Source organism: Sycon ciliatum, chromosome 3 (assembly GCF_964019385.1).
Source record: "Sycon ciliatum chromosome 3, ocSycCili1.1, whole genome shotgun sequence".
In the NCBI taxonomy this organism is placed as follows: domain Eukaryota; kingdom Metazoa; phylum Porifera; class Calcarea; order Leucosolenida; family Sycettidae; genus Sycon; species Sycon ciliatum.
This window is the reverse complement of record NC_088645.1, coordinates 23,060,104-23,077,597: the sequence shown is the minus strand read 5'-3', so window position 1 is coordinate 23,077,597 and position 17,494 is coordinate 23,060,104. Positions and strand designations below refer to the sequence as shown.

General features: G+C 50.1%; 1 protein-coding gene across 1 annotated transcript in view; it reads right to left on the bottom strand.

Moving 5' to 3' along the window:
• Nucleotides 1-7,070: 7,070 nt before the first annotated feature.
• Nucleotides 7,071-17,494, bottom strand: part of LOC135811779 (E3 ubiquitin-protein ligase RNF213-like) — an 86,415-nt gene continuing 75,991 nt past the window's right edge. The window contains 2 exon segments of the mRNA XM_065325026.1: nt 7,071-10,424; nt 13,347-15,458. Of these exon segments, the coding sequence (XP_065181098.1) occupies nt 9,225-10,424; nt 13,347-15,458 (3,312 nt within the window). The 3' untranslated portion in view covers nt 7,071-9,224.

The window sequence follows — 17,494 nt, the reverse complement described above, 5'->3', positions numbered from 1 at the left end:
CAAATAAAATCGGGTATTACTTCGGTGTCTGTGAATCTTTTCCAACAAAATTTTGAGCACAGATTCATGATTCACGCCACCACCTAATACAAGTACTACCTTGAACTTATTTACTTCGCATCGTCCCAAAAGTTCACTGCACTGGAGAGTAAACAAATGCCGTCATCTCAGATTTTTGGTACATGCTAGCAGCAACATAATATCAGCTGAAGTGTTAAAAATGCATCACAAGCGACAGTCTACAACAGTAGCAGATGCTGAATAGAACAGATTGGAAATAGGACACAAGTAGCACCACCCAGTCAACATCATCTGTGAAGACGCCCGTCACCGTCGAAAAAGATTATTACTACTGAGGCAGCTAACATCCGCCAAACAAAAAACTATGGCTTTATAAATATATTCAGCATCTGGGTAATTTTCCACTGATCAATCTACATATAAGGTTTATTGGGCTGTGATGAGCCAGTCTGGAGATATAGTGTACCAAAGTTTGGTCGGAAGGCCAAAAAACACTAACTTTTGGCACTCTGAGAACCCTCCAGCAATGTATGTGACTACCTCTGCTTGCTGTATCGTGTCAGCAAATCCCTTTCGAATGGCTCTTCTTCTCTTCCTGGCTGACTTTTGCTCCTCACTGGACCTTCTCCTCCTGTGATACTGCTTCTCTTCATCCAACTTGAGAAGACCAGAGCTGGCAAGTTAACCCTTAGAGCAGCTCATCATTTCCAGCACAGCCGAAAACATTTCCATTGTTCGTACTCAGCATTAGAAATCTTTCTTGCTTGCCATCTGTTCTTCCAAGTTTCACATCCACTGCAGTGTTTTGATAGCACCTCCGCGTTCAGAACCTTTTCTGTCTCATAGGACACAACAGTTGGCATACCAAACATTGATGAGAATCCGCGCTTCATCCACGTTCCATCGGTGCTAACTGCAACATGCTCCGGGTGGGAATGCTGTTCTGTTGTTCGCCGAACAAGAAGACGCTGTGCAGCACTCTTCATGCTGTCCCTAGCATCAGTTTCCACAGCAGTGTGTAGTGCATCGCTGTGCCCAGAATTGGACTTGCTAACAGGAGGCGGCATATCCAATATCCCACAGATACTGTTCAGACCTTCTCGTCCACTACCAATAAGGCGCATGGCAAGCACACTGCGGCGGCGGTTTACATCGTACAATTTAGCAAGTGGGTGTCTTTCTGCCAGGGCTACACTGGTTGATGAGCAGCACGATTCGCACTGCAAACTAATTGTTGAGGGGAGGCCATGACGAAAATTATCTTTGATAGTCAGGTTGCCCTCTTGATAATTACTACATACACACGCTGACGTCACCAATTGCTGTAAGCTCTGCATGTGAACAATTCGATTTCCTGATGGAATATCATCGCAATCCTCTTCAGACTAATCTCCATCGTTATCACACGAGCCATCACTGGATAAAAAATCAGCTGGAAGATCAGAGTCATCTTCTACGCCCTCACCAGCTCCATCAGCCTGCGACTCGTGTTCGCTTTCACTCCCCTCAATTGGCTCAAATACTGCAGGACTTGAAACGAGCTTGGACGTAACTCTAGGAAATTTGCTTTTCCTTGGCCTGCTGAGCGACCTTCGTTTGTGTTCATCACCCGTCTTATCTCCTGACCAAGTAGCGTCAGCACAACAACTCAAGCGCAGAGCTCCAACGTCGATGACAAACGCTCGTCGCATTGGCAAACAGTTTGAGAACAAAGAATTTTTTTATCATTTTTGAAAATACAATTGCGTGGGTTGAGTGCAGGCCAGCCAGGCCAGCTAGCTTGGGCCAGGCAGGCGCTGCATGTACATATATGAATACCAGTGGGAGAAAGGAAGCATGCTCCACCTCCCTGACGCGTTCTTCGTAGGCCCTTCTCTTCTGCTGTTCGTGCTTGGCATAGATGGACGCGGGAGTTGAGGAAGTGTTCGAGCGCGCATGAGGGTTAAAAACCCGAACATCACAGAACGTGCGCTCAAAACGACTTCCCCAGACACCAGATGCCGCCACATCAAGACGAGCACCATCTTCCAAGATGGCAGAGCGATACCGGAGCCTTTCACCCTCCAGGGGCTGCAGAGGAGGTTCTATCTTCACATCCGTTGCCACTTCACGCAGTAGGTCGGCTCGTCAGGCGAAATAGCACGTCATAGTACATTTGAGATCAGCGGGAAGAAGATGACGACGTCCACTAATTTAGTATCTGTGCACACAAATCTGCAGTGTGTGTGACTCTGTGTGTCAGCTATGATAATCATCTTCTGTGGTTCCATGCCTAGCATGTACGTCTGAACCATCCTGCAAAGTTTGAATGACGTAGGTTGAGCGATCGCTCCGCGAAACATACTTTTTGAAAATCTCTTCATAGTATATCTTCCACCATTGAAATTTCGAATTTCTTCCAAAAAAGTGCTGAGAGGGGTGGCTTGCAACCTCGATATGGCTTGTTCCAGGCATGCTTTGGAGCCATCTTCTGTTGAAGTAGTGGCGGGGATCTGCCCTGCAACTGCTACAACAAAAAATGATTCGATCTGAGAAAGGGTGAGACCGCGAATCTCGGTTGAATATTGAGTATTTCAAGCCTTTTCACGACGAAGATGGAGTTCTTTTTGGAGATGGACGTCGCGGCAAAGGACATGGTGTCCGACTTCTGGCGTCTGGTGAAGCCAGGGATCATTTGTCCAGTCAGGTCGGCAGCCTAACCGTCGGTAAGCTTGTGTTTGGATCCTGTTCTGCTCGATGTGGTAGATCACAAACAATTTGATATCGCACAAATTGATCTCAGCATCGTGCTTACGGTATTTTATATTCAGAAAATCCCAAAGTGTCTCTGTGTGGCCGTCCTATGCCACGAGAAACTCCAATCAGGCTCCTATGTCCTCTGCCTTCATGATTGAATGTCCACTTCGTTTGAACAACGAACACAACAATCGAGGACGGCTTTGCAATGAAAAATACAGCTATACTGGAGCTGAAAAAAAGAAGAAAAAAACGTGCTCAGGATGAGACTCGAGTACACGCATACTCTCCCAGCAGGTGAAACGCAAATTTTTGTGAAAAATGCGTGTCGCCGACTGACCAGTAATTTCGCCTGACGGTCAGGTCGCGGATCGTGTTATGGCGGAGAGCCGGGTATCCACCAGTTGGACACGAAAGAGCATGGCTGGTGTTAAATGCCTTGCCACACACACAAGTGGATGGCAGGCGGGGAGGGACCCAGCAGACAGAGTGCAAAGTTTCGGGCATATTACACCGGGCCCTAGTTCGCACCCCTAGGCCCTACGTTGCATTTTGCATGGCAAGATTTCTTGGAAAATGGAAAAAAAGGGCTACAGTTAGCTCTGCCCCCCCCCACACACACACACACTACTTTCACGTGGCTAGAACCCTGCATACCACCAAGAGTACGTTATGTACTCTTGATACTACACACACACGCACGCACACACACACAAACGCACACACACACAAACGCAAGCACACAAACGCACGCGCACACACGTAAACACATTCACTGATGACAAACCACTAGAGTCGGAAAGCGTGTGCAGTTCATCATAATTCATGTTAGAAAATCAAATCAAACCGCCACTCTTTGCAGTGACCAGCACTCAAAATAGTTTTTTTAAGGAAAAAGGAAAGAAAGAAAAAAGAAGATAAAAATGCCAACAACATCAGAAATCTAGTTTGCCATGCCACTCAACTATCAAAGAGATAGCCTTACAAATGAACAATGAAAAGAGTACACAAGTAAAAGCAAGAGTACATTATCAGTGGTTATGTACTCTTGGTAAAAGCGGTGAATTATGAGTGCAGAGAATCTACTAGAGGTGCAACGAGAAAAGTGAGAGCGCCACGGGGAAGGCACAAGCTATGCACGAATTAGAAGTGGCATGGATTACGCAGGCGCACATGCACACACGCAATTGAGCAACAGCAAGACTGCCAGACAGATCATGACTAACCAGGGGGAGATGCAACAGCAAAGCTAATGTGCAAAAAAAACGTTGCAAATGCAAAGTGACATTTCTACTTTCTTGCACATGCCATGCATATTCATAATCGAGAATTGGCACGAGAAATGTGATACATGCATGACCGTAAAACGTGTGCAGTGAGAAAGAGATAGGAAAAGCAGTATGGAATGCATGTATGTGACTACCTCTGCTTGCTGTATCGTGTCAGCAAATCCCTTTCGAATGGCTCTTCTTCTCTTCCTGGCTGACTTTTGCTCCTCACTGGACCTTCTCCTCCTGTGATACTGCTTCTCTTCATCCAACTTGAGAAGACCAGAGCTGGCAAGTTAACCCTTAGAGCAGCTCATCATTTCCAGCACAGCCGAAAACATTTCCATTGTTCGTACTCAGCATTAGAAATCTTTCTTGCTTGCCATCTGTTCTTCCAAGTTTCACATCCACTGCAGTGTTTTGATAGCACCTCCGCGTTCAGAACCTTTTCTGTCTCATAGGACACAACAGTTGGCATACCAAACATTGATGAGAATCCACGCTTCATCCACGTTCCATCGGTGCTAACTGCAACATGCTCCGGGTGGGAATGCTGTTCTGTTGTTCGCCGAACAAGAAGACGCTGTGCAGCACTCTTCATGCTGTCCCTAGCATCAGTTTCCACAGCAGTGTGTAGTGCATCGCTGTGCCCAGAATTGGACTTGCTAACAGGAGGCGGCATATCCAATATCCCACAGATACTGTTCAGACCTTCTCGTCCACTACCAATAAGGCGCATGGCAAGCACACTGCGGCGGCGGTTTACATCGTACAATTTAGCAAGTGGGTGTCTTTCTGCCAGGGCTACACTGGTTGATGAGCAGCACGATTCGCACTGCAAACTAATTGTTGAGGGGAGGCCATGACGAAAATTATCTTTGATAGTCAGGTTGCCCTCTTGATAATTACTACATACACACGCTGACGTCACCAATTGCTGTAAGCTCTGCATGTGAACAATTCGATTTCCTGATGGAATATCATCGCAATCCTCTTCAGACTAATCTCCATCGTTATCACACGAGCCATCACTGGATAAAAAATCAGCTGGAAGATCAGAGTCATCTTCTACGCCCTCACCAGCTCCATCAGCCTGCGACTCGTGTTCGCTTTCACTCCCCTCAATTGGCTCAAATACTGCAGGACTTGAAACGAGCTTGGACGTAACTCTAGGAAATTTGCTTTTCCTTGGCCTGCTGAGCGACCTTCGTTTGTGTTCATCACCCGTCTTATCTCCTGACCAAGTAGCGTCAGCACAACAACTCAAGCGCAGAGCTCCAACGTCGATGACAAACGCTCGTCGCATTGGCAAACAGTTTGAGAACAAAGAATTTTTTTATCATTTTTGAAAATACAATTGCGTGGGTTGAGTGCAGGCCAGCCAGGCCAGCTAGCTTGGGCCAGGCAGGCGCTGCATGTACATATATGAATACCAGTGGGAGAAAGGAAGCATGCTCCACCTCCCTGACGCGTTCTTCGTAGGCCCTTCTCTTCTGCTGTTCGTGCTTGGCATAGATGGACGCGGGAGTTGAGGAAGTGTTCGAGCGCGCATGAGGGTTAAAAACCCGAACATCACAGAACGTGCGCTCAAAACGACTTCCCCAGACACCAGATGCCGCCACATCAAGACGAGCACCATCTTCCAAGATGGCAGAGCGATACCGGAGCCTTTCACCCTCCAGGGGCTGCAGAGGAGGTTCTATCTTCACATCCGTTGCCACTTCACGCAGTAGGTCGGCTGTCAGGTCGCGGATCGTGTTATGGCGGAGAGCCGGGTATCCACCAGTTGGACACGAAAGAGCATGGCTGGTGTTAAAGGGGAAGTTAAGGCAAAAATTAAAATTTCACCAGTTGTAGTCTTCGGGGTGCTGAGTCGAATGGTCTTGGTCCGAGGAAGCTGAGACGCTCCCTTCCTACTTGAATCCCAATCGAACTCGCGCACTTCCACCGAAACTGGGTGACTGCGCCCTACTAGATGGGGATTTGTATGCAAAATGTCACTAAAAGCGCCATTTCGTTCTTATAAAAGCACGGATGACCGCGATTGGCCCATATGTTGTAGTCTTTTGGACGCTGAGTCGACTGGTTTTGGTCCGAAAAGGCTGCGATGCAGCGTTCCTCCTTTATTCCCAATCGAACATGGTTGAAGAAGCGGTCACGTGGTGCTGGGTGCTCAAATCACCTGGTCACCACGCCAGCAGGTGACAACTTTCACACCAAGGTTCAACTCGAGTTCAACTCGAGTGACAGGACTGCACCCAAAAAAGGTCAAAACAGGCTAGTAAGTTGTACCCTGCAGGCACGGTGACCAGGTGACTGGTGTACGCAGGAGCACGTGACCGCTTCTTCAACCATGTTCGATTGGGAATAAAGGAGGAACGCCGCATCGCAGCCTTTTCGGACCAAAACCAGTCGACTCAGCGTCCAAAAGACTACAACATATGGGCCAATCGCGGTCATCCATGCTTTTATAAGAACGAAATGGCGCTTTTAGTGACATTTTGCATACAAATCCCCATCTAGTAGGGCGCAGTCACCCAGTTTCGGTGGAAGTGCGCGAGTTCGATTGGGATTCAAGTAGGAAGGGAGCGTCTCAGCTTCCTCGGACCACGACCATTCGACTCAGCACCCCGAAGACTACAACTGGTGAAATTTTAATTTTTGCCTTAACTTCCCCTTTAAATGCCTTGCCACACACACAAGTGGATGGCAGGCGGGGAGGGACCCAGCAGACAGAGTGCAAAGTTTCGGGCATATTACACCGGGCCCTAGTTCGCACCCCTAGGCCCTACGTTGCATTTTGCATGGCAAGATTTCTTGGAAAATGGAAAAAAAGGGCTACAGTTAGCTCTGCCCCCCCCCCCCCCCACACACACACACTACTTTCACGTGGCTAGAACCCTGCATACCACCAAGAGTACGTTATGTACTCTTGATACTACACACACACGCACGCACACACACACAAACGCACACACACACAAACGCAAGCACACAAACGCACGCGCACACACGTAAACACATTCACTGATGACAAACCACTAGAGTCGGAAAGCGTGTGCAGTTCATCATAATTCATGTTAGAAAATCAAATCAAACCGCCACTCTTTGCAGTGACCAGCACTCAAAATAGTTTTTTTAAGGAAAAAGGAAAGAAAGAAAAAAGAAGAAAAAATGCCAACAACATCAGAAATCTAGTTTGCCATGCCACTCAACTATCAAAGAGATAGCCTTACAAATGAACAATGAAAAGAGTACACAAGTAAAAGCAAGAGTACATTATCAGTGGTTATGTACTCTTGGTAAAAGCGGTGAATTATGAGTGCAGAGAATCTACTAGAGGTGCAACGAGAAAAGTGAGAGCGCCACGGGGAAGGCACAAGCTATGCACGAATTAGAAGTGGCATGGATTACGCAGGCGCACATGCACACACGCAATTGAGCAACAGCAAGACTGCCAGACAGATCATGACTAACCAGGGGGAGATGCAACAGCAAAGCTAATGTGCAAAAAAAACGTTGCAAATGCAAAGTGACATTTCTACTTTCTTGCACATGCCATGCATATTCATAATCGAGAATTGGCACGAGAAATGTGATACATGCATGACCGTAAAACGTGTGCAGTGAGAAAGAGATAGGAAAAGCAGTATGGAATGCATGGCTGTCTGACAGCAATAGCAGCAGAACTTCAATGGTGTCCTGTGCGATGCAGTCACGAACAGTAAGGGAATGATCGCGAGCCAGTCGAGATGGGTAAAATCATGCGTTAACAAACCGGGTACACACACACACACACACACACACACACACACACACACACACACACACACACACACACACACACACACACACACACACACACACACACACACACACACACACACACACACACACACACACACACACACACACACACACACACACACACACGCACACATGCCAACAACAGATGGGGATGCACATTCATGATACGGGGAGAGAAATAACGACAGCAGACCAGGTAAACGAGGATATGCAGCGAAGCGCCAGACGCCATCAACACCGACAGCGTGCTAAGGTAGTAAGGAGGGGCAGATGGCAGAGTGGCGAGATGACTGCACATCCGCACACAGCAGCAGCAGCAACAGCGGCGACGGAAGTCCAGTCCTACACGCCGACAGAATGATGGGTTCATTGCAGTAGCAGCAGCAGCAACTCTGCATACTTCGTGAACAACAGCGGCCACCACTGCTACCCACCACTGGCAGCAACAGTGGCAGTAGCAATGGCAGCAGCAACACCATACAGCACTCAGCGCGGGTAGTCAGCTTAAGCATACGCATGCGTGGGCGCATGCGTGTCACGAGTCCTATGTCCTCCGCTTGTCTGTGGCTACTGACTGAATGCTAAGCAGCAGCAGCACCAACATCATCAGCAGCACGGCTGAAAGGGAAGCTTGTGCAGCGATGTGTTCGGCGCCACAGACATACATCATGGTATATATGATGAGATAAATTAAAAACATGGCACAATAAATTCAATAATACTATTATTTACACATGGCCATATATGGGCAAATAACACACACACACACCACATGATCATAAGCAACGTGCACTGTTGATAATACAACACATCCGGTAGGTCACGTCACTGCAGATCACATGGGTCGCAGGTTTCATGACTGCAGGTCACGTGACTGGTCACCCTGCAGGTCACATGACTGATCACACTGCAGGTCACGTGACTGATCACACCGCAGGTCACATGACTGCAGATTACATGACTGAAGGAACATTGTCAGTGCAGTCAATGCAGAGTTAATTTAGTACAAGAAACATTATCACATGATACGGACGTCCCATCCGGACACATACAACACAAACACATCATTATTATTTCAGGTATGGTTGCGGGTTCTCCCACATTGCAGTACAGTCAATGCAGAGTTAATTTAGTACAAGAAACATTATCACATGATACGGACGTCCCATCCGGACACATACAACACAAACACATCATTATTATTTCAGGTATGGTTGCAGGTTCTAACGTGGCACTCGACACCGCACTGAACTCGAAGTAGCAAACACCTACAGCAGAAAGCATGCGAGCCCAAGACCGTTCATCGTAAGCGGTTGGCCCGGGAGAGGCGGTTGACCCGGAGAGGCGGTTGACCAGGAGAGGCGGTTGACCCGGAAGAGGTGGTCGTCACATTTAGAACATACGCCTGGCGTTAGCACCCGTACCGCCAGTCACGGAGGAGTTTGAAGCGGCAGCAGACGCACCGCCGATTCCTGCGCACACCTGCCACACGGCCACAGCATGGCGACACTCGATCAGCTCCGGGAACCCCTCCAGTTGCTCGGCACCACCGTCGCCGTCTCCGTCTCCCATGGCAACCACAATGCCGGTGTCAAGCAGAGCATCGCACAGCGGGTAGTCGGCCCACTTGACGTTACGCTCGGCGTGACGCTCGCTCAGCTCAATCATGATGAACTCCAGCAGCTGGGCGACAAACAGGTCACGCCACTGATGTGTGCGGCGCTGTGGCTTGTTCAGCCACTCGTTGAGCTCGTCCAGTAGCTCTCCGTCATCCATTGGCTTGGTGAAGATAACCATTACCGGCTCAAACGCGTCCTGCTTGAGCTCTAGGAGCTTGTGCGTGCGCTGCACCATCATCAGTCGCCACGCCGACAGGATGTGATGCAGCTGGCAGGCGCGACGCAGCTTGCGGCTGATCAGCGCGTGCTCGGGGTTCATCTTGAGCACGTCCTCCATATAGGTGGCCAGTAGCATGCTGCTCTCACCGCCAGACGCCATCAGGAAGCCGATGCAGACCTCCAGGCCGTTGAGAACCGTGCAGACATCCGTGACGTCCACCAGTTCAGCGGCCACCTGCTGACGAACGGAGCGCGTCAGCTCGGTCTGCGGAATGCGTCCGCGCAGCGCCTGCATCTGCGTGGTGTTGTGCACGTCCTCGCTGTACACCAGGCGCACCTCCTGCGGCTCGATCAGCGGGCGGCCGATGACGAAGCGCTGCTCGAGCTGTCGCTCCAGCGCTGCCCAGTCGTACTGCACGTCCAGGCCCTGACCGGCCTCCAGCGTGTAGTGACAGTGGGCCAGGATCAGCGGCATCAGGTGCTGCCCGGTGTCGTAAGACACCAGCTGGGCGTGCGTGGCCTCGGAGAGGAGCACGCGCGGCAGCTCGCGCACGGGAACGCCGCGGATGTGGGCGCAGCGCTCGATGAACTCGTTGTGCGTCATCACAAGGAAGTCCACCAGTCCGGTGGGGTTGCGGCCAAATCCCTCCGTCGTGGGCAGGATGAACTCGAGCGGCGATTTCCGGTGAATGTGATCGTAGCGACAATCCTCGGACGGCTTCAAGCGACCGTGGTTATACAGTGGCTCACGCACCTAACACATCAACAGTTGAAAAATCCACAAGCAAACAGACACACACACACACACATAGACACACGGACAGACACACAGACAAACAAACAGAGAGACAGACAAACAGACACACAGAATGACAACACAGTTAGAAGGCAACTGCACGCAGAGTCATGTCCTGTGGACAGAAGTTGGCCGGTTGTATTGGACGCCTTTTGAAACAAGAACATGTACAGAGAAAATTATAATCAAGAGCGACCGGGTCGGTGTGTGTACATGATCACACTAGGGTTGCAAGGAATATTCGAATATTCGATTGATGTTCGTTCGGAACCAGATGGAAGGAATATTTTCCCCTGTAGAATATTCGTCCGTTTTGACACGTGCACACACTCTGCTCTTGAGTCGATCTATTGTAGTAATTCTAGAAGGGACGGAGTGATATATACTGTGTTATGTGTTGAGAAAGGAGACTATGACTCACAAGAGTAGTGGACATGACTCCACTAGACATCTACTTGGTCTAGAACAACTGAGGACTAGCCAAACTCTTTCTAAGGTTCTTTTGGTATAGAGTCCTAGGGGTGAAACGGTTACCCTTTAAGCTAACAAACGGGTACCTGGCTTAACGGGCGGGTTATCGGGTACCCTTTAGCAAGCCATGCACTTTTTACAAGAACATTGCCACTGCATTGCCACTGGTTATGAACGTAAGCACAACGCCTCTTTTACGGGCATTCTGGAAGCATTTCTAACCAGAATGAATCTTCTTCTTGAGAAAAAAAGAAACAGAGAGAGAAAGAGAGAGAGAGAGAGAGAGAGAGAGAGAGAGAGAGAGAGGCAGGCACACACACACACACACACACATACACGCATGCACATGCACATACACGCACACACACACACAGGGAGAGAGAGCATGAACTATCTATAATTCAATTGGCTGTGAAGGAAGATCTGGCAGTGAAGGTTCATCATCGTCTTCGACTGCAGCCAAGACAAGTGGCATGGCCGGCTTCGGTGGTGCAGGAACTCGTACATCGATGATGTGGGCGTTCTTGTGCAGAAAGACTTGTCCATCGATCATTTCTGCAGACAACTTGCTCCGGCGTTTGTCGACGATCTGCCCAGCAAAGGAAAACACGCGCTCAGATGCAACAGAAGTTGCTGGAATGCACAAGTACTTCCGTGCGAGTGGAGCCAGGCGGGGAAATCGGGCAGCATTTGTGCTCCACCACAACAGAGGGTCAACAGAGCGCTTGACTGGCTTTTTCAGCCAGATAAGCTGCTACCTCTGCTTCGATGGATCCCTCGCTATCCTCATCCTCACCGTCGTCGCAAAGCAGCTGATCCAGGAGGCAGCGGCGTTTTGCTGGTGGCTCGGAGCTAGAGCTTGAAGATTCCGTGCAGGGCGAGCAGCCGACACTTGCATAGCTGATGAGCGTTTGCTGCACTTCATGTTGCTGCTCCAAGTCAAGGAACTTTAGAGCCCGAAACCGAGGGTCCAACGCAGCAGCAAGCACTGCCTCTCCGTGAACATCTAAGCCATCCAAATGAAAGCGCCTAGTTATACTATCCGCAAATGCCTGCTTCACGCATGCCACTACCAGCAGGTCGTCATCATCTCCGGTCTGGCAATGGGATTTCAGTGACGTCAGTAGGGGAAGAAGCCAGGACAGGGTTGAGTACTGCTCACCGCCCAAAGATGTCGTCACCTGGTCCACCGACCTCAGGAAATCGAGGAGATGTTCAGCAGTGGCCCACTGGTCTGCGGACAAGTCCATGGAGCGGCGATCTTGGCTGGCATATCCGCAAGGACCAACTGCACAGGCACTTTGAGCTGGACAAGACGATCCAACATCTGGTACACACTGTTCCATCTTGTTGCACAATCCTGAACCAGGTGCTTCACTTCCTTCGCACCAACCAGACGTTGCTTATCTTCAAGCTGGCCAGTTTTCAAGGCGGAATGCTTGAAATGTCCAACTAAGTGGCGGCACTTTGCAAACAGGCTTGATAAGGTCTTCTTATCCAGCGGTTGGAAACTATTTTTAGAGACGACAGTTACTAGTACCTTCCGGATTTCGCTCCAGGATGATATGCAAGTAGACCTACGAGTGACAAGTACACTGCATGCACTGCGCTACATGCAAAACGGTCACATGTAGCAAGATCAATCAAGAACAACCCGCTCAAACTGTACACCGAACTGTGCGATGTACGACTGTGCAAGTCAGCACCGTACCGTACTGTCGTACACGACTAACGGGTACTCGTTTGCTAACGGATCGGCAGCTAAACGAACGGGTACCCGTGTACCCGGATCACCCGTTTCACCCCTAGTATAGACTATTCGATTCGTTTACAAAGAAAATCGATTTCGTTCCTATCTAAAATAGTTGTTTCACCCTTAGAAACAATTCAGCATTTTGAGAGAATATTTGTAATTCGTTCGTTATGGGTGAGTATTCGGTCGTTTGTGAAATAGAATATTCGTTGCAGCCCTAGATCACACCACTGCATTATTCACATGCACACATGCACGCCCCCCCCCCCCCCCACACACACACCTCAGACCTGCCCATCGCGGCAGCGATGATAGCGAAGAGCTATGTTAGACATAGCAACTTGTGCTGGGATTACACCATTCAACAGCTTGAAAGGCTGATGAATTGACCTCCACTATGTTTAGCCTGGTATCCACCACACAGCTGATTGAAGTGACTTTTTCTGGCCAGTGAATCCTTATTTTTCATTTTTCCATGTTTTTACACACACACACACAAACACACAAACTAACACACACACACACACACACACACACACACACACACACACACACACACACACACACACAATAACGTCACATTCACATACTGCAGTAAGCAACGTGCACACAACAACAACAATAACAACCATCATCATCATAAGCGCTGCTCTCACCAGCATCCATGCGTCTTCGTAGGCCGCAATCATCTCTCTAGCGCGCTCTCGCTCTACCTCGCCCAGCTCCTTTATGTACGTCTTGATGGTGTTCTCCTTGGCCGACTGGCGGTTGATGCGACGGCTGAAGCGGTCGATGAGTTGCCGCTGCAGCTGTACGATCTCGGGCAGGTGCTGCAGAGCCTTGAGCTGGTGCTCATGTTCCAGGAAGGCGTGCAGCAGCGGGAACTTGTCCTTGCGCGACACCAGCTGCACGGCCAGGCCGTCGATGCTCGGACGCACGCGGTAGCGCCAGAGACGCGGCGTCAGGTGGCGTTCGTGCGCGGCCACCTCCAGTACGGGCGTGGCCGAGTCCACCTCGAACACGGACTTCATCAGCTTATCGTTACCTAGGCGATGGTCACCGGTCAGCCGCTGCATTCCGTCGCGCACGCCCTCCTCCATGGCCTTCTGAAAGGCGGCCAGGAAGTCTTGGTGGAAGGCACGCTCCCAGTTTACGCGTGCAATGCGCGACGAGAGAGCCGAGTCCAAATTGCCAGCCTGGTTCGACTTGCACTCTTTGCAGATCTGCGCGCAGAAGAAGTGCAGCGCCAGCAGCGTCTGATCGAGTCCTTTGCCGATGGCCTGCGCAAAGCAGCGGATGTCCACGTCCAGGTGTGCCCAGAAGAACTCGGCCACACGCTGTGCAGGTACTCCTGGCTTGCACATCTCGCCGAGCGAGGCCAGCTGCTGCGGATTGCCGCACGACGCGCTCCACACCAGGGCCAGGTGCATGAGGAGGCGCGTGAGCACCGTCATGGCCGGGCCCAGCTCGCGTTCGGGCACCGCAGCCGTGCTGCGTCCCTGTGCCTGTCCCAGCAGGTGACCGGCCTGTGTGGCGTCACCGGTGCGTGCCTGTCGGTTGGTATTGATGAGACGATGCTTACCACCGCCGATACGCTGCCCGCAATCCGGACACGTGTAGTCCTGCATGGGTTGGCCGCACTCGGAGATGTGGTACGGGTGGCCGTTGGGGCACTCGTACCACGCTCCCCCGATGGCGGTTCGCGCCTCCTGCAGGTGGTCCTCGGGCATTGTGGGCAGGAAGGCGGCGTGCATAGCGGTGGGGTCGAACGCCAGGCGGTGGAACACCTCCAGGACGCGATTGCGCTGCGAGCACTCCTGCAGGACGGTGACGAAGTGCACGACCAGGGCCGACACGGAGCGTACGTTGCCGCTCTGTGCTGGCTGCACTCGCATGGCTTGCAAGCCGGCACCCTGTGTGTTGTCGATGAGCAACGCTGCCAGCTCCTTACCGCCGCGGCTCAGCAGGTCCGTCTGCTGGATGAACTCATGTAGTTTCTGCGTGGCGTTGGGAAGCTGCGGATGGCTGTCCTCAGACTCGGCGTGGCACATGGTTACCTCGCGGTAGAGAGCGAGCACCAGCTCGACGGCGTAGATACGTTTCGCGGGAGAGCTACACGTTACGGCTGTGGTTAGCTGCGCTATGTCGGTGTTGAGAGCCACACCGGCGGTGGCCTCACGTGTCTTCACGTACGCGTCGCCGTGGACGATGAAGCGATCGGGCACGGCCTCCTCTCCCGCCTCGGGTCTCAGCTTGTCGGGCATGATCCAGCCAAACTCTGGCTTGGTAGCGTCGTTGTCCATCGCCTCGCGGAACGTATCCAGGCCGATGCGCCGCACGATCTGCTTGATGAGGAAAATGCGTATGGTGCTGGCCGTGCCGTCGCAGTCATTGCACAGTCCCTGGACGGCGTGGATCAGGTTGTCGACAGCGATGCGCAGCTTGCGGACACCCGCGTGTGCACTGTCGCGGTCTTCCGCCTGCTGCTGCTGCTGCTGCTGCTGCTGTAGCTGTAGTTGTTGTTGTTGTTGTTGTCCGGGTGACATTAGTTTTCGGATCATCGGGCAGATGTGCTCAGCAGCGTAGGATAATCCGAAGCGGATTCCCGACACCGCTTCCAGGACGCTGACGTTAGCGGCCGGTTGCTGGTTCCAGCTGACGTCGTTCAGGGTGACGCGTGCCCGATCAATGAACTGGATCACCATCTGTACGGCCTTGGGCTCTCCGTGCTTCTCATTCATGTCAGCACAGTGACTGTACAGTGCATCCTAACACATACACATACACATACATACATACATACACGCAGGCACACACACACACATATACGTGCATACACACACACACGTGCATACACACACACACATGCATACACACACACGTGCACACACACACACACACACACACACACACACACGTGCACACACACACACACACACACACATGCACACACACACACACACACACACACACACACGTGCACATACACACACACACACACACACACACACGTGCACACACGCACGCACGTGCGCATGCACCCACGCACACACACACACACACACACACACACACACACACATACGTGCACACACACACACACACACACACACACACACACACACACACACACACACGCACACAAACAAATGGTTAACACAGGGAGGTACAGTATCTACATGACTATACTGTACAGCGGACGCACAAGACCTTTGATAGTACCCTAACCAAGAGCACGTTTAGATCACAAGACCTTTGATAGTACCCTAACCAAGAGCACGTTTAGATCACAAGACCTTTGATAGTACCCTAACCAAGAGCACGTTTAGATCACAAGACCTTTGATAGTACCCTAACCAAGAGCACGTTTAGATCACAAGACCTTTGATAGTACCCTAACCAAGAGCACGTTTAGATCACAAGACCTTTGATAGTACCCTAACCAAGAGCACGTTTAGATCACAAGACCTTTGATAGTACCCTAACCAAGAGCACGTTTAGATCACAAGACCTTTGATAGTACCCTAACCAAGAGCACGTTTAGATCACAAGACCTTTGATAGTACCCTAACCAAGAGCACGTTTAGATCACAAGACCTTTGATAGTACCCTAACCAAGAGCACGTTTAGATCACAAGACCTTTGATAGTACCCTAACCAAGAGCACGTTTAGATCACAAGACCTTTGATAGTACCCTAACCAAGAGCACGTTTAGATCACAAGACCTTTGATAGTACCCTAACCAAGAGCACGTTTAGATCACAAGACCTTTGATAGTACCCTAACCAAGAGCACGTTTAGATCACAAGACCTTTGATAGTACCCTAACCAAGAGCACGTTTAGATCACAAGACCTTTGATAGTACCCTAACCAAGAGCACGTTTAGATCACAAGACCTTTGATAGTACCCTAACCAAGAGCACGTTTAGATCACAAGACCTTTGATAGTACCCTAACCAAGAGCACGTTTAGATCACAAGACCTTTGATAGTACCCTAACCAAGAGCACGTTTAGATCACAAGACCTTTGATAGTACCCTAACCAAGAGCACGTTTAGATCACAAGACCTTTGATAGTACCCTAACCAAGAGCACGTTTAGATCACAAGACCTTTGATAGTACCCTAACCAAGAGCACGTTTAGATCACAAGACCTTTGATAGTACCCTAACCAAGAGCACGTTTAGATCACAAGACCTTTGATAGTACCCTAACCAAGAGCACGTTTAGATCACAAGACCTTTGATAGTACCCTAACCAAGAGCACGTTTAGATCACAAGACCTTTGATAGTACCCTAACCAAGAGCACGTTTAGATCACAAGACCTTTGATAGTACCCTAACCAAGAGCACGTTTAGATCACAAGACCTTTGATAGTACCCTAACCAAGAGCACGTTTAGATCACAAGACCTTTGATAGTACCCTAACCAAGAGCACGTTTAGATCACAAGACCTTTGATAGTACCCTAACCAAGAGCACGTTTAGATCACAAGACCTTTGATAGTACCCTAACCAAGAGCACGTTTAGATCACAAGACCTTTGATAGTACCCTAACCAAGAGCACGTTTAGATCACAAGACCTTTGATAGTACCCTAACCAAGAGCACGTTTAGATCACAAGACCTTTGATAGTACCCTAACCAAGAGCACGTTTAGATCACAAGACCTTTGATAGTACCCTAACCAAGAGCACGTTTAGATCACAAGACCTTTGATAGTACCCTAACCAAGAGCACGTTTAGATCACAAGACCTTTGATAGTACCCTAACCAAGAGCACGTTTAGATCACAAGACCTT